At 42.1% G+C, this 17932-nt stretch overlaps 1 protein-coding gene across 3 annotated transcripts in view; it reads left to right on the top strand.

Moving 5' to 3' along the window:
• Positions 1-14227, top strand: part of fut8b (fucosyltransferase 8b (alpha (1,6) fucosyltransferase)) — a 98465-nt gene extending 84238 nt beyond the window's left edge. For all 3 annotated transcript variants that reach the window (XM_039781886.1, XM_039781887.1, XM_039781888.1), the window contains exons 7-10: positions 1277-1523; positions 8814-8990; positions 9136-9286; positions 10152-14227. In XM_039781886.1, coding sequence (XP_039637820.1) covers positions 1277-1523; positions 8814-8990; positions 9136-9286; positions 10152-10490 — 914 coding nt within the window. In that variant the 3' untranslated portion in view covers positions 10491-14227. The remainder of the gene's footprint in view (positions 1-1276; positions 1524-8813; positions 8991-9135; positions 9287-10151) is intronic.
• The last annotated feature ends 3705 nt before the right edge of the window (positions 14228-17932 follow it).

Here is a 17932-nt window from a genome sequence, read left to right as displayed (position 1 = left end):
TTCCACCTTTATTTACAAATGCAGGTGTGCATCATGCACATGCATGTGTCTTTGTGAATGGACAGTTGGCCTTGATGTGCACGGAGGTCTGGCAGTGCAGGGGGGCTTTCTTCTGCCCAGAGATGTGACCTTCGTAATCAGCCCTGCTCAACTCTCTGCCCAGGGCTTCTGCCAAGCAGGACTCAGCCCGAAGGGGCCAATGCCAGACCACCATCCCCTTCCCCCTCAAACCCTTGCAATCCAGGTCCTTCCATCAGCCCCTGGCCCTACAAAGCCTCAATAGAAAGGAGCTTGCCTTGGCATTTAAGCAAGGACAGGCAAAGAGCAGCTGTCAGTCACAAAAGCTGGACTCACATGGGGTTGGGGGATTTGGATTCATGCTGGAACGAGAATAGGAATTAATATAATCGGGCTGAAGAATAATGCTGAAATATCTCACTGCATCACAACAGTATATTTTATTTTGACAGAGTAACATAATTTATAGTAGATATTTCAGTAACACAAAAGATACTGAAAGGCTCAGCAAACCCACAGATGTAAGTCAGTTTTGTCAGGAAGCTATACTATCAACTTGGTCATGTCTCCAAACTCCATATACGTAAAATAGAAAACAATAAAAGGTGAAAGGTTTTTTACCTGAACAGGTTAATCGGTAAAAATGAGTCAAATGAGTTACCGATACGAGGTCTGAAGCCAAGTCAGTCGAGTCAATTTCTTTTACATAGCTTTAAAAAAAGGGCTTTACAATCTGTACATCATGCCACACCCTCTATCCTTAGCACCTCAGTTTTGATAAGGAAGGCCCCTAAACAGTTTTTTAACTTGAGTAGTGCTGAAATCTTTAGCCAATCTGTAGAAAATAAATCGGCAACTCATTTTGATAATCCATTAATCACTTAATGCCAAACATCAGCTGAAAAGTGAGCATTTGCTGCCGGACAAAACAAGGAATTTGAAGACATTACTTTGGGCTCTGAGAAACTTTGTGAACATTTTTCTGTAGTTTCTGATATCTATAAATAATGTTTGCGTGAATGATAATAAACATAATCATTCGTTACAGCCGTATACTTGAGCTGTGCTGTCAAATATGTTGAAGAGGTATTGAATATCGAGTGTAAACTCAACATGCTCCTCTTTCAATCAACACTGTTCTGCTCATCTACCTCATGTATATGTTTCTATCTTAAAATTCCAATATTGTCAAATTCCTTGTTTGTTTGCGCAAACCTGGCCAATAAAGCTGATTCTGATTCTGATGTGGACCATCCAGGAGAGGCCCACGATAAGGACGTCCAGGTTGTGGAGTTGCCTATCGTGGACAGTCTCCACCCTCGGCCCCCCTACCTGCCCCTGGCGATCCCTGAGGACCTGGCCCCGCGCCTGCACCGTCTGCACGGCGACCCCTCCGTCTGGTGGGTTTCCCAGTTTGTCAAGTACCTGGTACGCCCACAGACATGGCTGGAGAAGGAGATCCAGCAGACCACCGCCAAGCTGGGCTTCAAACACCCCATCATCGGGTAAGGACACTCAGCTATCACTTCTCTGTGTGTGTGTGTGTGTGTGTGTCTGTGTGTGTGTGTGTGTGGCTTTGTTTTCTCCTTTTTCTGTGGTTATAAATACTTAAATAATAATGAGTTTGTTACTATAGCGTATCTCTACAATAAAGTGTAGAAAGTGCTTCACAATCAAAGCAAACAGAAGGCATAGGAAGAATAAAACAAAGACATAGCCGTAAGGGCTGTGGTGGAATACAAACACTGCTCTGGGTGAGGTTAATATGAGGTTAATACAATAGTATTTAAAGTAACTTAATTTGATGGTGATGTTTTGTTTGGCTAATTTTCTGCCTTTATTTATCCTTGGAAGGTTTTCATTACTTCCCTCCTTTACACTCATGCAGCTCCTATTCATGCAAATCGACTCGATTAAAAGAAATTTCATCACTCTTTACTCATCACTCTGTTTTTCCTAATAGCATTGCTATGATATGTCTGATTCTGTCTTGTTTTAGGTTTTAATGTCCCCACGAGGGTTTTCATTCTCTAGTCCAATCCAAGTCATTAAACGCTGAAGACCTCCTGATCTGATATTGTTGCTAAAGCAATTAAATAGCCGAAAAGTAAAAGCATTTCTGACAGATTTTAAAATCAGTAAAACTGAACAAGACGAGAAAAGAGGAGCTTATAACCGAGTTAATGGCCGCATTAAAAATTAATAGCCTGGCAGCTTTTCTTTTATCTTCAATATTTTTTGTTGATAAAAGGATCATTCTGGCTATAGTCTATATTTCTCTTATTGTCAACAAATCCCATGAAAAGACCAGAAACAACAATGACTGTATCCCACTAACAATTATTGTCTGTGTGGTCAAAGCCTGATATATCCTAATCCTTTGTACCACAGAGCTCCATTGTTGTCCAAAGCCTATTAACATCACATATGTAAATGAGCCTCACTGTTGCAATGACAAACATGTTCCTTTATTACAAGGAACATGGGCACTGTAGTTTATTTTGAGTTGACCCCACATACACTGTCCTGGTGCCATAAATACTCACTATTATTAATCCTCTGCTGAAAATAGTCCCACAAAATGCACAATTTACTCCTGTTACAGTGCACAACTGTTTTATGAAATGATTTAGCCTTTTTTTATTAAATATATATAAATATATTTGAGACCTATTTTTATAGTAGTGATTAATAGGCTTGAGTGCCACAGACAGGGAGAGAAGTCAAAAGGTATTGTACGCATTGGTCTTTAAGAACAAGATTGCAGCCATGCTCACGGCTCTAGACACAGTGGTGCTTAGAGCAAAAGGCTAAACATTAGCATGCTAACATGTTGACGTTTAGCAGGTTAACCATGTTCACCATCTTTCTATGTTTTATGTGTCTCCACACAATGCTCCTCAGGGCCCTGATATCTGACACAACCCAGATATTACTTTTGAAACTTGGCATAAATGGTGCAGATGAGCCGATACCAACTGTTCCAAATGTGCCATTTTCAGGTCTGATTTCAGTCTTTGATATCATCCTGGCTTTGATTGTGACTTAGTATTGTGCTGTTTCCAGAGATTGAAACTAACTTGGGACTTCTAATGGTCCAGTGTCCATTATTGGAAAGTATTTATCAGTGTGAAGCGCTCAGTTCCCATGAGGGCCACCCCTTATGGGAATGTATTCAGTCACAATACTGTAAGCCACTTTTGATAGCAGCTTTTAAGAAATGGGTTGTACATGTTTAGCTGTTTATTTACTACTTTATTTTACTCTGTCAGGCGTTCAGTAAATGAACATTCATGTGCTGTCTGCCAGCCACTTTTGTCTCATAAATAACTCCACCCGTCTTTGAGCAGCACTTTACACATGGATCAAATAGGACTTTGCAAATAATTCCAAATAATAGTTGTTTTAATTTACTTGGTCTAGCAGATTGAGGGGATTTACCATATTAGGACAATGCACATGATGACTGGTAAGCTGCCAGTCATGGGAAAGTATATGCAATGACTTTAAGATACTTTGCTGAGATAGTCTAAAGTTTCTGCATCGTCCCATGAGGCTGACTCCACCCGCCTGGTAAAGTAGGTAGTTTAAAACAAACGCTAAGAGTTATGTTCTATAGTTTGTGAAGTCAGCCTGGTTTAGTTCTGTCATCCCCTTCATAACTCTTCCATCCATATGCTCATAGTCTCTGTGCCAGCTTCTCGCCCTTCATAACTCCTCTTTTCCCACCGTCTTCTTTATGTTTCGCTGCAAGCGATCGTCACCTTTCTTCCTCACTTTTACTGTCCTGCTCTGCTTAGTTCTCACTCCCTCTTGTTACACGCTCATTTTTTCTATGTCTCTCTCTCTCTCTCTCTCTCTCTTTCCTCAGATGCTCTTCTCTTTGGTTTTTACCTGTCTGCCTTTCATCACCCCAGCAGCTGTCGTCTCTTTCTCCCAGCCCTCTTTGACCCTCCTCCCCCTTTTTCCCCTAATTTTTTTCTTTTCTGTGACTCATCCCAACTTTTTCAATCTCCCCGTCCTCTCACATCCTCTCATTTGTGATCGTTGCTCTGTCTTCATTTGTTCACCCTGCTTTGAGATTTTTTAAATTTTTATATTTCACACTCCCCTCTCCCTCACGTTCCCACAGGCGCACATCCCTACCCGCAGTTCTCTTGCTCTCATAGTTTTACACACATCTCTATCACTGTTCTTTGCGTCCCCCACCCCCCCTCCACACACTCATATATCCTGTCCTCTTCTCCCTCCATATCACTGGGGAAAGGCTTATTGAAATGAAGTGCTGGGTAGAACAAAGTTTTCATCCCTTTTTGTCCGGTCCCTTCTCAGCTCTTGATACATCCTTTCCACTCTGCACTGATGTTGCAACAAAGTGCCTGTGCGCTTCCATCAGCACTGTGGGGGAAGGCGATATATGTGTGTGAAAAGTGAGCGGGGGGTTGTGTGATGTAAAAGTGGGGCTGAAAGAGATCCAGTGTCATTGCAAGAAAAAGGCGAGAGGGCGGCAGCAGTGGGAGAACGAGGGGTCGATGGAGAGAGTACCCTCCCCAGAGAACCCAACAACCGCCAGCCGACCCCCATCACCACTCTCTCCCTGTCGCTCCCTCAGGACGCGAGCTGCAGGAAGGCTGGAAGCCACCGACTAAAAGCAACCATCAGCACTGCTCCACCCTGCCAACGTTTAATGCTTCCTAATGGTAGTAAGGATAGTCAGAGAGAGAGAGAGAAAGTAGAGTTACTGCTTCTATTGCAGATGCCAGAGTAGCCTTATCGCCATGGCAATGTGGTTACCAAGAGATGGATCTACTGTATATATCTTTTAAAATATCTTGTTTCAGGTCTGTTCTATAATGAATAAGGCTTACAATATATTGTGTATATACGGTATGTCTTTAAATGTTGTTTTTAAATCACAGAGTATCTTAAAACAGGTACAAATATGTGTGATAATGTTGTATTAAAAATACAATTTCAAGTGGACACTCTGTAGAAAGGGTGTATCGGGACACAAAACATAAAAATGAAAATTGGTTTACACCGATCGGCTACTTTATAAATAATCCAGGTACATTTTGATCAAAATCAGTAAATGAAGAGTGTTATTCATGAAGTGGTATCTTAGTATTAAAATATAACTCTCTTGAATTGTAAAATGAAGATTTAAGCTTGCATTAACTGTAAACTGTAAATACAATAGTGACCTTTAAAGTTGATGTGATGAACATTTAGTAATAGCCTGGCTGACACCAGACCCTTCTCAGTTGTAACTGAGAGTGGGTCTGGGAAAGGTTCATTGACAGTTCATTTCCAAACAGACACCGCTCAAATGTCTCTGGGCGCATTGGATAGTCCTTCAACCAATCAGACCAACGATCCGGGTGACGCCGCGCTTCGGTCGTCATGTTGAATGTAAACAAAAAGCTGCTCGCCGTCGCTGCGCTATCACCGTCGCTGCGCTATCGCCGTCGCGTAAAGCCCGCTTCAGCGGTTGTGATTGGTGCCTCGATTTTGGGGACATTGGAAATGGGTTTGAATGGGCTCTTCGCCAGACTGACTTGCAGAGCAAATCTCAAATTTGCCAGAAGTTCGTCAGGGTTTACCCAGGCTAATTTAGTAACAACTAGTTAGTAAACCATTGCTTATGTACTAGAGGTGTGAAGAGACACGAGACGAGACACGAGATTGGGTTCGCGAGAACGAGACGAGATTTGAACACTATTTTAAAGAAAACTTCAATTAAGAAATATGACTGGAAAAATAGTCTTTACTCAGAGAACCAAGGTTACCACGTAACCAAGCGTTTCACTGCAGCAGTAAACAAGGAAGTAGGCTGCTCTTGTATTGATTTATGACCATTTTAAGACGAGGGGAGAACATTTCTCTTTGTATAATATCATTAAAAGTAAAGTTAGGTTTTGCTTTCTGCTTCCGACTCAACAGCGAAAGAGAGCGATCTGCGCGAGTCAGTGCAGCACTGAACTGCACGCTGCAGTCCGTGAGAGAGAGAGAGAGAGAGAGAGAGAGAGAGAGAGAGAGAGAGAGAGAGAGAGAGAGAGAGAGAGAGAGAGAGAGAGAGAGGCCGTACCCTCTTAAGTTCTAACGCTGGGTTTTACATGTTTATCTGCGTTTTTTTCCCCCACCAGTGCCTTCCAGGCAGCACTGCCTGGAAAGCACCATTGGGAGGCACTGGTTCTGGTTAGGGTTAAGGTTAGGGTTAGGTGCCTTGAAGGCAGCGGTCACAACGCTGCCTGGAAGGAGCACTTGGGGGCAAAAAACACCACTGAGCGTTTTGCATGGCGCTTTTTACAATTGCAACTCAGCTACCGCTCTGCAAAAGTCCAAACCAGACTCATCTTCAAAGCCAGATGTATTATAAGACCAACCAGGTTAGACTAGCTTCTAAATGCTCCAATCTGTGCTCCAGCTAGTCACTAACTTTGTCTTCTTCTATTTGGCGCTGGGTAGGAAACATACAGTGTGGAGAGAGTGAGAGCAGGGAGAGTAAACTAAAACAGTTTGGGGATAAAATGAGCTGAAAGATGCTAAGGGGAACTGCAGAGTCAATGATAATTTTTCGTCACTACGAGCTATACCTTTAACATATGTGATTTGATCCATATTTGTAAATATAAATATTGATAACTGTAGCTTTAACCTGACATTCTTTTACATCTATCATTTTGCGAAAAGTAAAGCTTATGGTTTTGTACTTTATCTATATAGACGAAATTAAAGGAAAAACTTGAGTAGAGTTCCACAAATTTACCATCTAAGAGTACTGAAGCTGTTCTGGAGGCTCACGGGTGGCCCAACACACTTTAAGTTGCCCTTTCCTTTCATTTGTCACCCATCTGTAATTATGAACAGTGAAGGTAAATCTTAAGAAGAACTTTGGCATGTTTTGATGTCAAAGTGCATGTTGCATAAGCAGTGATTTTACATCAAAGATAGATTTAATATGGTAATATTCAGCTGATAGGCACCCAGAGGTCATTGTCAAACAAATCGTTTATTCAGTCTATGTGTTATTGTCACAATCTGCCAGGATCAGCACTTGCTGTGTCTAGTGTGGGTGTGTTTGATGTCTCTAATGTATGCTTTTACGCCCACCGTGAGGATTGCCCTGCCTTGCCAGGGCTGTATGAATAGAGAGAAATGAATTGAATTATTGTGCCTGTAGTGTGGGAGAATTCTGGAGAGGGGAGGCGAGGGATGGAGGAGATGGCTTAGAGCTAAGTGATGCCTCAGTGCAGTCTCTCCTGCTCTGACGGAGAGAGAAAAGGGCAAGACAAAAAGAGAGTTCACAGGAACAAACAACTGTAGACATGAAAGACATAAGGGAGCAGGAGAGAGGGACCCTGAGTCTGACAAAGGATAGAAAAGCCTTGAGTCAAGACCTCTGTCTGATCAGAGAGACACCGAATGAAAGGCTCCGACACCCCTTGCCTCCCACTCGCCCACCTGCTCTCACTCCATTATTTTGGTTTTATTTGCCACATAAATAAAGGGGTCATCCCCAAGTCGTTGATTGATCACTGGCCAGGGGTAGAAATTAGGTACAGTCTGTTTATTCTCTTTCTCTGAACCTCTGACTCTTTCTCTTTTGTTTTTTCTTCCTCAACCTCATTCTCACAAAAGAGCTAGAGGCAGCCTTTAGGTTAGAGAAGCAGTTTGAACCCCTAACCCAACTGGGAAATCCTGAATGGGGGAAGTGAAAGACCAAAATTCGTCACCAAAGTGTCCTTAAAAAGGCTCATGACCCCATATGTTCCTGTGGAGCTGCTCCTTGGTCAGCAGTAGACAGCTGGTTGTACTGGGGCAGCTCCCAGGTGGAGCTATGTGAAATGTGTTCACTCAATTTTCCTTCAATAAGTAAGTCAAAACTGTTTATTTTTTTTTCCATCTTAGATTTACAAAATTCATTTGCTCCTCACGACCAGAAGTCACAATGCAGATGTGGCTGGTAGTTTTGTAATTGAATAGTTCTGGATGGAATAAAATTGTGTTTCGGCATCCATCAGTTTGAGGGATGCTTCTGTGTCAGGAGAGGGAATGTTTCATCTTTTGTTGTGATTACAAGCTGTGCTCTTTTTCTCATACGTACAACCGCTGACAGCAGGCCTTGCTTACTGCAAGCAATGACAATGCCTCTGAAAAAAAAATACAGTTGGATATTTCTCTCGGTCTGTCCATTTTTCTGTCCCACTCTATTTCTTAAACTTTATCTCTCTCTCTATCTCTCTCTCTCTCTCACCGCTTCACTTTCCTTTTTTGTTGTTGTATTTTGCCCCATCATTTTTGGGTTTGCGTTTATACCAACAAAGATTTCTAAGATATGCCATTCGAGTTGAAATGCGATTTTATTTATTTTACAACACATCAACAAAAACCCACTGTTGAGTCAAAACTAGGTGATAAAAACACGGACGTAAATAAAATACATACAAGTACATCAATGTCATCCCCTTTTAGCTTCACCACTGTAGCTTTTTAGAAGCAAGGTCCTCAGTTTAAAATAAAGAAAAGCTTCTCATTATTATAATTTTTTTTTTTTTTTTTTGGGGGCTTTTCCACCTTTTAATGGACAGGACAGGTGAGAGAGGGGGAAGACATGCAGGAAATCGTCACAGGTCGGAGTCGAACCCTGGACCTCTGCGTCGAGGCATAAACCTCTAAATATATGTGCGCCTGCTCTACCCACTGAGCCAACCCGGCCACGAAAAGCTTCTCATTTACAGCAGTTGTAATACTAGTATGTAACCCTGTCTGTGTCCCTGTCTGTCTGTCTGTAGAGTCCATGTGAGGAGGACAGATAAAGTGGGGACGGAGGCGGCCTTCCATCCCATAGAGGAGTACATGCTGCATGTGGAGGAGCAGTTCCAAAATCTGGCCCGACGTGTCCACATCGACAAGAAACGAGTTTACTTGGCCACTGACGATCCATCCCTGCTGCAGGAAGCAAAGACCAAGTCAGTGTCCAAGATAGAGAGAGAGGGGGGGGGGGAGATAATGTCAATGGGAATGCGAGAGTATGTTTTTATCCGTATGTGTTCTACGTGTCTTTTGTCTTGTGACTTTATCTTACTCAAACTCCTGTCCTATTGTCCCTTCCAGGTATCCAGACTATGAGTTCATCAGTGATAACTCCATCTCGTGGTCGGCAGGCCTTCACAACCGCTACACTGAGAACTCACTGAGAGGAGTCATCCTGGACATCCACTTCCTGTCTCAGACCGACTTCCTGGTCTGCACCTTCTCCTCCCAGGTCAGCCCACTCTCCTCACTCGACATTTAGAGACACAAAATGGGATTTTCTTGCTTTGTGTTTTTGGTATTTTGATGGTTTGGTTGGGATGGATTTGATGTTGGCATGAAAGCAGTCCAAACTAACACGGAAGGCGGCCTGGAATTTTGATGTGCGCTTGCTAGTAGACAAGGAAGCATGTACTGTAAGTGAAATAAAATGAACAATGTTTGGATGTATATTAAAATGATTCCCATATTACAGTTTATGAAGAAGACCAACCAACAGAGATAACCCTTAATTAATAGCACACCTAAAAACTGAAATACCAGGGCTTTTAGAAAACAAAGTGGTTTTGTGTTAAACTGGCCTGTTAAAGCTGCAAGAAAGACAATCATCCCTTGATGTTTCCAGTTTGTCACGAGGCAAACCAGAACCTTTTTGCTAATCACAAGCATGTGATTGTCAACAACCTTATTGTCCAATTTTCACTTAACATGATTCAAAGCCTATTTATTACAGCTTTGACATTACAATGGCATTTGTCATCCATTATTCTAATCATGTCAGCTTCTGAAGCGCTGTTTTATAGAGACTTAAAATGTGGAGTGGATGGGCTTCCTTCCAACCCTAAAAATAATGTGTGAGCCACATATTTCCTGTTCCCACCCTGGGTTTAATGGTCCACTTCAAGGATCCGACTAGAATGAGTCGCTTGGCCCATTGTATCCCTCTTCAACCAGGGCTGTATACTGTATGTCTTAGAGAAGTCCTTTTGTCCCTCTACCAGCGTGTTTTCTAGTCTACAGCTTTGTTATTAAGACAAATACATGCATGTACATCTATAGATCGAAGAAAATAATCCCTGGTTCCGTTTCTGTCTCAGGTCTGTCGTGTGGCCTATGAGATTATGCAGACGCTGCATCCAGACGCTTCCTCCTTCTTCTATTCCCTGGATGATATCTACTACTTTGGAGGTCAAAATGCCCACAACCAGATCGCCATCTACCCCCACCAGCCGCGCAACAGCGAGGACATTCCCCTGGAGCCCGGAGACGTGATAGGCGTGGCCGGCAACCACTGGGACGGATACTCCAAAGGCATCAACCGCAAACTGGGCCGCACCGGCCTCTACCCTTCCTACAAGGTGAAAGAGAAAATCGAGACCGTGAAGTACCCGATGTACCCCGAGGCAGACAAACTGCTCAACTCTCAAAAGAAGTAGAAGAAGAAATGAAAAAAAATAAAAGAAGAGAAGGAGTGAGGAGAAACACGCAGACTCCGATTCCAGGGAAGGAGGCTGCTTTTGTACAGAAGAGAGAGGCGTACTTAGTGCGCAAAGCTGGGAAGAAAAGAAAAAGCCTGTACCCAGGGCTGATAGGAATGAAAAGGCACTCTGTGTGTTTATGTGAGAGCGTGCGTGTGTGTATGTATGTATGTGTGCGCGGACGTGTGTGTGTGTGCACTTGTGTAAATGCCTGTGCATATGTCAGGTCATGGAAGACTTGCGCCCTACCACTCCTCCCCCCTGCCCGATGCTCTGGCGTCGGGTCTGTAGAGATGTAGACGTGAACATTGATTTTAAATAAAGCGAGAAAACAATTCAAATCTACACAACTGACCGAGCTCGCTCTCCCAAGACAACACTGGGACTACTGTAAGACTCGCACACCCCCAGAGTGAGCTTCGAATCAATGACTGGAAAAAAAGATGACAAACTGGGGGGGAAAAAAAGTGTTTTGATTTTTATTTAATTCTTTCCAGTGGTTTTGATTCTAATCTTGCCTTTTATTTCTTTTTCTCCTGTTTTGTTTACTGAATGTACTGTATCCTCTTCTTGCCATGCTCACCGCTGCCCCCCTCCCCCACACTCCTCCTGCTTCCCTCACTGTGCTTCCTCCATCTCGTCTTTACATGTGCAATTAATTTTAAAATACCATATTGTGCTTTTATTGAGTGTTTTTAAACGGTCTTAATTTTGTGCGTATGGGGCTTGTGGATTGTATACTGTACAGTGTGTTTGCGTGCGTGGATGGATGCGTGCGTGATCAGGTGTGCCTGTGTGTGCTGTTTAAGTCTAAGGGGCCATGTCACGGCCTGATTAATGGTGAGCAGTGTGTGTGTTTTTATTCCTGGCTTTCCTCCTGACTGAATAGTGTTTGTGTGGCCAGCAGGAGACTGGCAGTGACAGCAGGGACTGTCCTCAGCCCCTCCAGCACTTAGAACAATGGTGAACTCCAGTCACTCTGCTGGTGACCTCTAGTGAACAATGGTAAGATTATGTGGAGTATGGTGAACTCATGGTGCACGCACACACACAGACACAGGAGCCGTCCCGAGGCTCACCAAAAGAAGCACTCCACTGAGATAATGTCCTTTTCGGCATCTCTGCTGTCTCTTCTGTCCATCTGTTTGTTTGTTTATTTTTTATTTTTTACTTTTAACATTGCTGTTTTAAAATAAATGAGGAAAAATATGCCTATGTTTAAAAAAAAATAATAATAATAATAATGCTATGTCATATCAAACTCAGAGTCCCCATCATGAAGGCTTTTTTTTTCATAACTTATGTTCTTGGGCATTGTCTTTGATAACCACAGATCGAATAAACTTGAGAAACCAACACGGCATTTATTTTCCTTTCGGTCTGATTCCGTTCGCCATCTGCTCCTTCTCTATCTCTTAACGGGCAGCACCTGCTCGTTCAATCAGGCTGAATATGCTTCAACTGCATTACACACATTCCAAACTGGGAATCAAGGCTTTTTATATATTTGAAGAGTTCATTTCCTGAAGGGTATCATCTATTTTTGAAGAATAACAGTCATTACCTGAAGTTCATCTTTTGATATCGCCACAAAAAGGAGGACCCTGCTTCTGAAATTGATATCATTTTGGCATCCCAGGATTAGAGCTACACTCTTACCTTCAGAAGTACCAGTAGTTTGTTTTATTAATCATTCAGTAAGACTGTGAATCCATTTTATACTCATTACAGAGCAAAAACTCTTAAATCTGTCTTGGATTTACATTTCAAACTGAAGACCGAGATCAGTACCTTCAACAGAGACATTACCGTCCTTCATTTAAATATTCCTTGTGACAGCTACATGACATTTCTGCCCCAAATACCAAACATTTGTCTCTATGTAGCCAAAACGCACCCGTAGACTTCCTGCTTTCATCTAGTGTCCTACTTCCTACTTCCTGCATGTCTCAATCGTTTATGATCTCGTTCTCTGTGTCTTATTTATGGGCTGTCTTGTTACTTTCTTACTGAGGGGGCTCTGGGAGTTTCATTACAGATCCCTCTTTAATTTCGACGCTGATCTGCATGCTTCGTTGGATGCCCATAAGGAAAGCCGCGGAGATGAGCTTTTTTGGGTGTGCAAGGGAGAATGATAGTTTTATTGGGGTATTTTTTTTTCTGCCCGACAACAATCTGCAACCAATTTAGCCCACGTTGACAAAGCGTTCACAATGCACATGCAGCGTACAGCAGTTCATTAACCATCTCTCTTCACTGGGAAAGAGTCCCTCATGGGCTTTATAAATGCACACGCTAACTGGAGGGCACTTTAATTAAAATGCACTCTTTGCTGTCACAGTGGCCTGTAACAGTCGTTTAAAAGAGACGTTAGTTCAGTTAATTATTCTGTTAATTGGACACTGCTCCTGATAGAGAGCATTCAGGTTTTCAGCAGGCTGGTTTCTTTCTCTGCATTAGTGGTTTAGAAAAATCTAAGCTCATTGAGAGCAGAGAGAGTCCTCCTACATGAAGTTGTGTGTGTTGAAAGCCTAGGGAACCTGTCCCATCTGAGTGCCTCATCCATTTCCAAACGCATGTGTCAACCGGTTAAGTTGTTTTCATGTGTACAAGTCTCCGTCTTAAAGCAATACTCACATAGCCATAGGTGCATAGAAAGAGTTACTGGTTGCTTCCTTCTTTCCATACTGGTCATGAGGAGATCCTTCTCCTAAGGTAGCCTGGCTTACCGGATGTACAGTGCTGAGATAAAACCGCAGGATGTCAGGCTTTCTCCTCCACTTCCTCTATCTCCACTATCTATTTTGCAAGGGCACCACTGCAGCATCCGGGCTTAGCGTCACCCAAGACAATTGTGATTGGTTCAAAGAAATACAAACGAGCCAGAGCGTTTTTTTTCCCCCATCCCAGAAATTTAACTCATGCAGAATTTTGTCACCGATCTCTTACAGTGTAGTCACCTTAGAGATGATTCACTTCACAGCCTGTATGAACAATTACAGTGACCAATAACTATTGCAATGTACATGTGGGCATGTGAGTGTTTCTTTAAGACAAATTAGAAAAAGTGTTAACCTGTCCTTTAATGCTTCAAGAACATGGACCAAGATTTCAATGTGGCGGTGTAACTCTGATGGAATTCATATAATATAGAGATAAGTGGGTACGCCATCGCCTTGTGGAATTCTAATCTTGTAAAGGGCAGCTGAATTAATTCTGACTGACTCAATGAAAAAGGGAGAGGAAATGGAAAATGATTATTGTAGTCCGTGCCGGCTCCAATCAGTACTCTGGTGGCGCAGCAGTAACAAGTCGTGTCTGCCCTACGGTACCTGGCCCACATCAAAGCTGAGGGGAGGAACTCGAACAAGGAACTGTTGGGTTTTCACGAGGCAAAGAAGATTGTGGGGTGTGAATCTTACTCCTCTTCACCTTAAATCAACTCAGCAATCTGCCGCAGTTTGGCTTTTATTAGCTCAGTTTTTTTTAATCCCACCTGTTGTTTCAACTCACTTTAAACCTGATTCTATAAACCTGATTCTTGGCACAGAGCAGGGCCAACTTAAGCCACTGGGAAGTACATCATTACTCAGAGGAACAAAGGCATTTTGCTTGGCACACGTACTGTACTTAACTGTGATCCCTGCTGTGAATCCAATAAATCAGTGTTTCTAATGGAGTGCTGACACACCTGAGGCCGATAGTGTTACTTGGAAAAAAGATACCTTTTCTTCACGAACGACATAAAGAATGTTTATTTTCTTATTTGATTCATACAGCAAGTTTAACATTTCAACCACTCCACTCTCCTTTTGGAGGCGGAGGTGAAGGTCTGCCTGAATTAAGAGTGTATTTGGAAATACAGTTTTCAAGGATGTATTACATTGTCAGACTGCCAGACTGCTGTGATTGTACACTATATTATTAAGCTTTTAGTTGTATACTCTGCCATGCATTGTGCCTAGATTATTTTTTACTAAAAGACGGAAAAGATTACATGTTTATATTTATGAAACATAGTAATAGCATTCAATAAAGGTTCCACATATTGCATTCATCCTGCAAGTACAGGTGATAAAGGTTAAAACACTTTTTTTCTTCTGTCAGAAATATCAGCAGAACACGCTTGACAGCAGTTTCCTGAGTTGCATGTACTAGCAGTGGAGTTGTTGACAGTTTCATGAAGAACACAGCTGGCCTCAGAGCTATGCGACATCACAGATAATGGAGCTGCAGTTACTCGACTCTCTGTAGCTTCCTTTGTTGTAAAACAGACAAAGCGCTTTGTATTACCAGCCTGATGAAGACCAAGTGTGTTATTAGCACTGTGACTATGATGTCATAACAGTGCATATTAATACATGGTAATGATGGCAGTGCATGTAGTATTGTGATAGCATATGAAGATATTTTAAAGGATAATTGTGGTTTATTATAAAGTCTTATTTTCATAGTTTTGGCCATCACTATCAGTAATTGTTGAGATATGGGAATGCATTTTTGAGCAGTCAGACAATTATCCAATTTGTTTGAAGGCTGTGAGGTCTTCGCTTCAAATTTTAAGTATTTCTCTATAACATTGAATATTCATGACTAAACACAAATCAGAGTTAAAAAAAAAAAACATCAACCTGTGCGTTTTTACAGTGATAGTGACCAAACAAAAGTGAAAAAAATGTAATGTCCGCAACACTGCTTTAAACTCCCATATTTAATACAAAAGCAACGTTTCGACCCTGCTGGGTCTTCTTCAGGCAAACAGTGGACACGTTTGATGAAGGGATATATGTAGGCCTTACAATCAGCTGACCCACCATATGACTTCAATTAGTTTGATTAGGTCTAAAAAGCCTAATAGCCCCACTCATGACTCAATTAAGAGAACACTTTCATACAGGTTTTTAACAGACTTATACATCTCAAAAGAGGGCTCCATATATATACAAGCCTACCCCATATATGGAACTGTTTCTTCCACTGATTGTTTTTCCTTTTCTTTTTCTTTTTTGTGGATAGCAATGTTATGTACTCCTTTGGGGATATTGAATTTTAAAGCCCTCTTTTGAGATGTATAAGTCTGTTAAAAAACTTTTCTGTATAAAGTATTCTCTTTATGTAGTCATGAGTACTAGGCTTTGTTAGACCTACAAAAATATAGTCGAGTCAGCTGTTGTATTAACAAACTTTCATCAAACATGTCCACCATTTGCCTGAAGAAGACCCAGCAGGGTCAAAACGTTGCTTTTGTATTAAATATGGGAGTTTAAAGCAGTGTTGCGGACATTACATTTTTTCACTTTAGTATTTTTCATTTGTCCTGCACCTGTCAGAAGGTGGGATGTGCACACAAATACTTTTATGTAATATATATAGTGACCAAACAACTTACCAACTGATCCAAATGTTGCTAAACTATGATTAGTGCATGGAAGTATGTGACATCACATTTTTCCAACGAAGCCCCACCCACTTCAAACCTGTGAGAAAAGCACAGAGGAAAAAGAGAAATACAGAAATCTGATGTGAAAAAACACTGCTGTATGTAACTTTGGCAGAAAAGACTGTGCTCATGTAAGAACCTACTGCTCATAGTAAGACGCCAACTGAGAAAATAAAGTAGGTTGTTAGAGTCTGAAATCAAAACCCCAGTTCAAACTTATTTTGGAGAGAAAATTAAGGCAACCTGTGAAATGATTCCCCAAATCGTACATAGTAAACATTCATGATGGTTTCAGACCAACTGCACTTACCACTGTTGATTTTCCTGTGCCATGAGGGATAATTGCCATTCAAAGTTTAGTTTTTACCATTAAATAAAGTGGTTTAGATCAATCGCCAGGCAACAGACCAGTACGGGACCATGGATCATATGTTACTGGGCTGCAGGGAAACAATATGGTTGGGGAATAAAAGCTGAATACTAATTATATAACGTAATACACTATTAAGGGCAATTCATTTTTTCATGGTGATTAACTTGATGCAGTCTGTCTGTTCTGCACTTTTGCGCATGACTCCCTGTACACAGATTTCTAACAACAGTAGGTCATCAGCATGCAAGGCAGACAGTCTGTCAAAAGCATTTAGCAGATGAAATCTGTGATGACAATATCTGAGTGTTGTTGGGAGGTCTACCTGTATTTGGTTAGTTTGTTTGGTGAAATACAGACCTAATAACGGCTCTTTTTTATGCTCATCTACACTCTCTCTCCCTCTCTCTCTCTCTCTCTCATGCTATCTCCTTTCTCCCTGTCTCTTTCTGTAATTGTCTAACTTGATATTAAGGATTGTGTGTTGGGAGGATAAACAAAGAGAGGTCACATCTGAACTAAAACGTACATGATTGGTGAACCTGTGTATGAACCCAAAAACAACCTACTGAGTTTTCTAACTTTATCTTCTTGCATGAAAAATGACTCACGTTAATTAGCCACCACAACTGTTGCGCCTGGTTTAGTTTAGTGAGTAAAATATTATCATAACCAATTAAAAATGATGGCCAAAACTCTTAAAATAGAATCCAAGTTGTAACAAACAAGAAGATTCCTTTAAAGTGAAGTCTTTGATGCTATAATTCTGCCTGGACAGGGATGTCACACTTTACAGTGACCTAATAGGCTTTGTGTCCGTTGGACTTCGGCTCTACTGTACAGCACAAAGACTAATGTTGCTGCTGAAACATCCACTATCCCTCTGAGTCTCCGTGTGAAGCCTGCAGCAGCAGCTGTGGAGAGGAGAGTCCACAGCTCCATCCCATGCCCCGCCTCCCCCTGCTGCTGCCTGCAGGGTTCAGCCCGCTGTGATGACCATTAGCGTCTGGCTGAGGCTGCAGGAGATAACAGGTGATTTAGGGCCCTGTACCCCAACACAGCCAGAGAGAAATGGCCGGCTGCTGCTTATCTTCCCCTCCGCCATATTCCACACACTTTTACATTAGGCTCCCCTATTCAAAGCCATCTGTCTTCCCAGTCAGGGTTTGATAAAACCGCCTGCGTACCACGCGAAGGGGGAGGAGTGGGAGACTGAGGAGACACACACCGCCACTCCGCCTGCATACTTATACACACAGCAATGCAGAGGATCACGGTGGAAGTCGACAACATCGTGCTTGCTGAATACTTTATCCACGCTGACTTAGAGCCCGGGGCGAAACAGTGGGACTCGACAACAATAGCTGAGCGCAGCACACAAGAGATACTGTACCTGGTTGTAAAAGAGAGACCGTATAAAAGTATGTAATATCACCCCTGGACTAATTGCAAATCAATGGTCTTGGTGAGATGAATGTGGTGGGGATAATCATCGCCCAGGGCTGCAGTACATCAACTATTCATGCACAGTGCCAAACCATAATCACAGTAGGCACATCAATAAAAGCTCCGGAGATGTTATCATTCCTC

Source organism: Perca fluviatilis, chromosome 18, assembly GCF_010015445.1.
Source record: "Perca fluviatilis chromosome 18, GENO_Pfluv_1.0, whole genome shotgun sequence".
Taxonomy (NCBI): Eukaryota; Metazoa; Chordata; class Actinopteri; order Perciformes; family Percidae; genus Perca; species Perca fluviatilis.
This window is presented reverse-complemented; position numbering and strand designations above follow the sequence as displayed.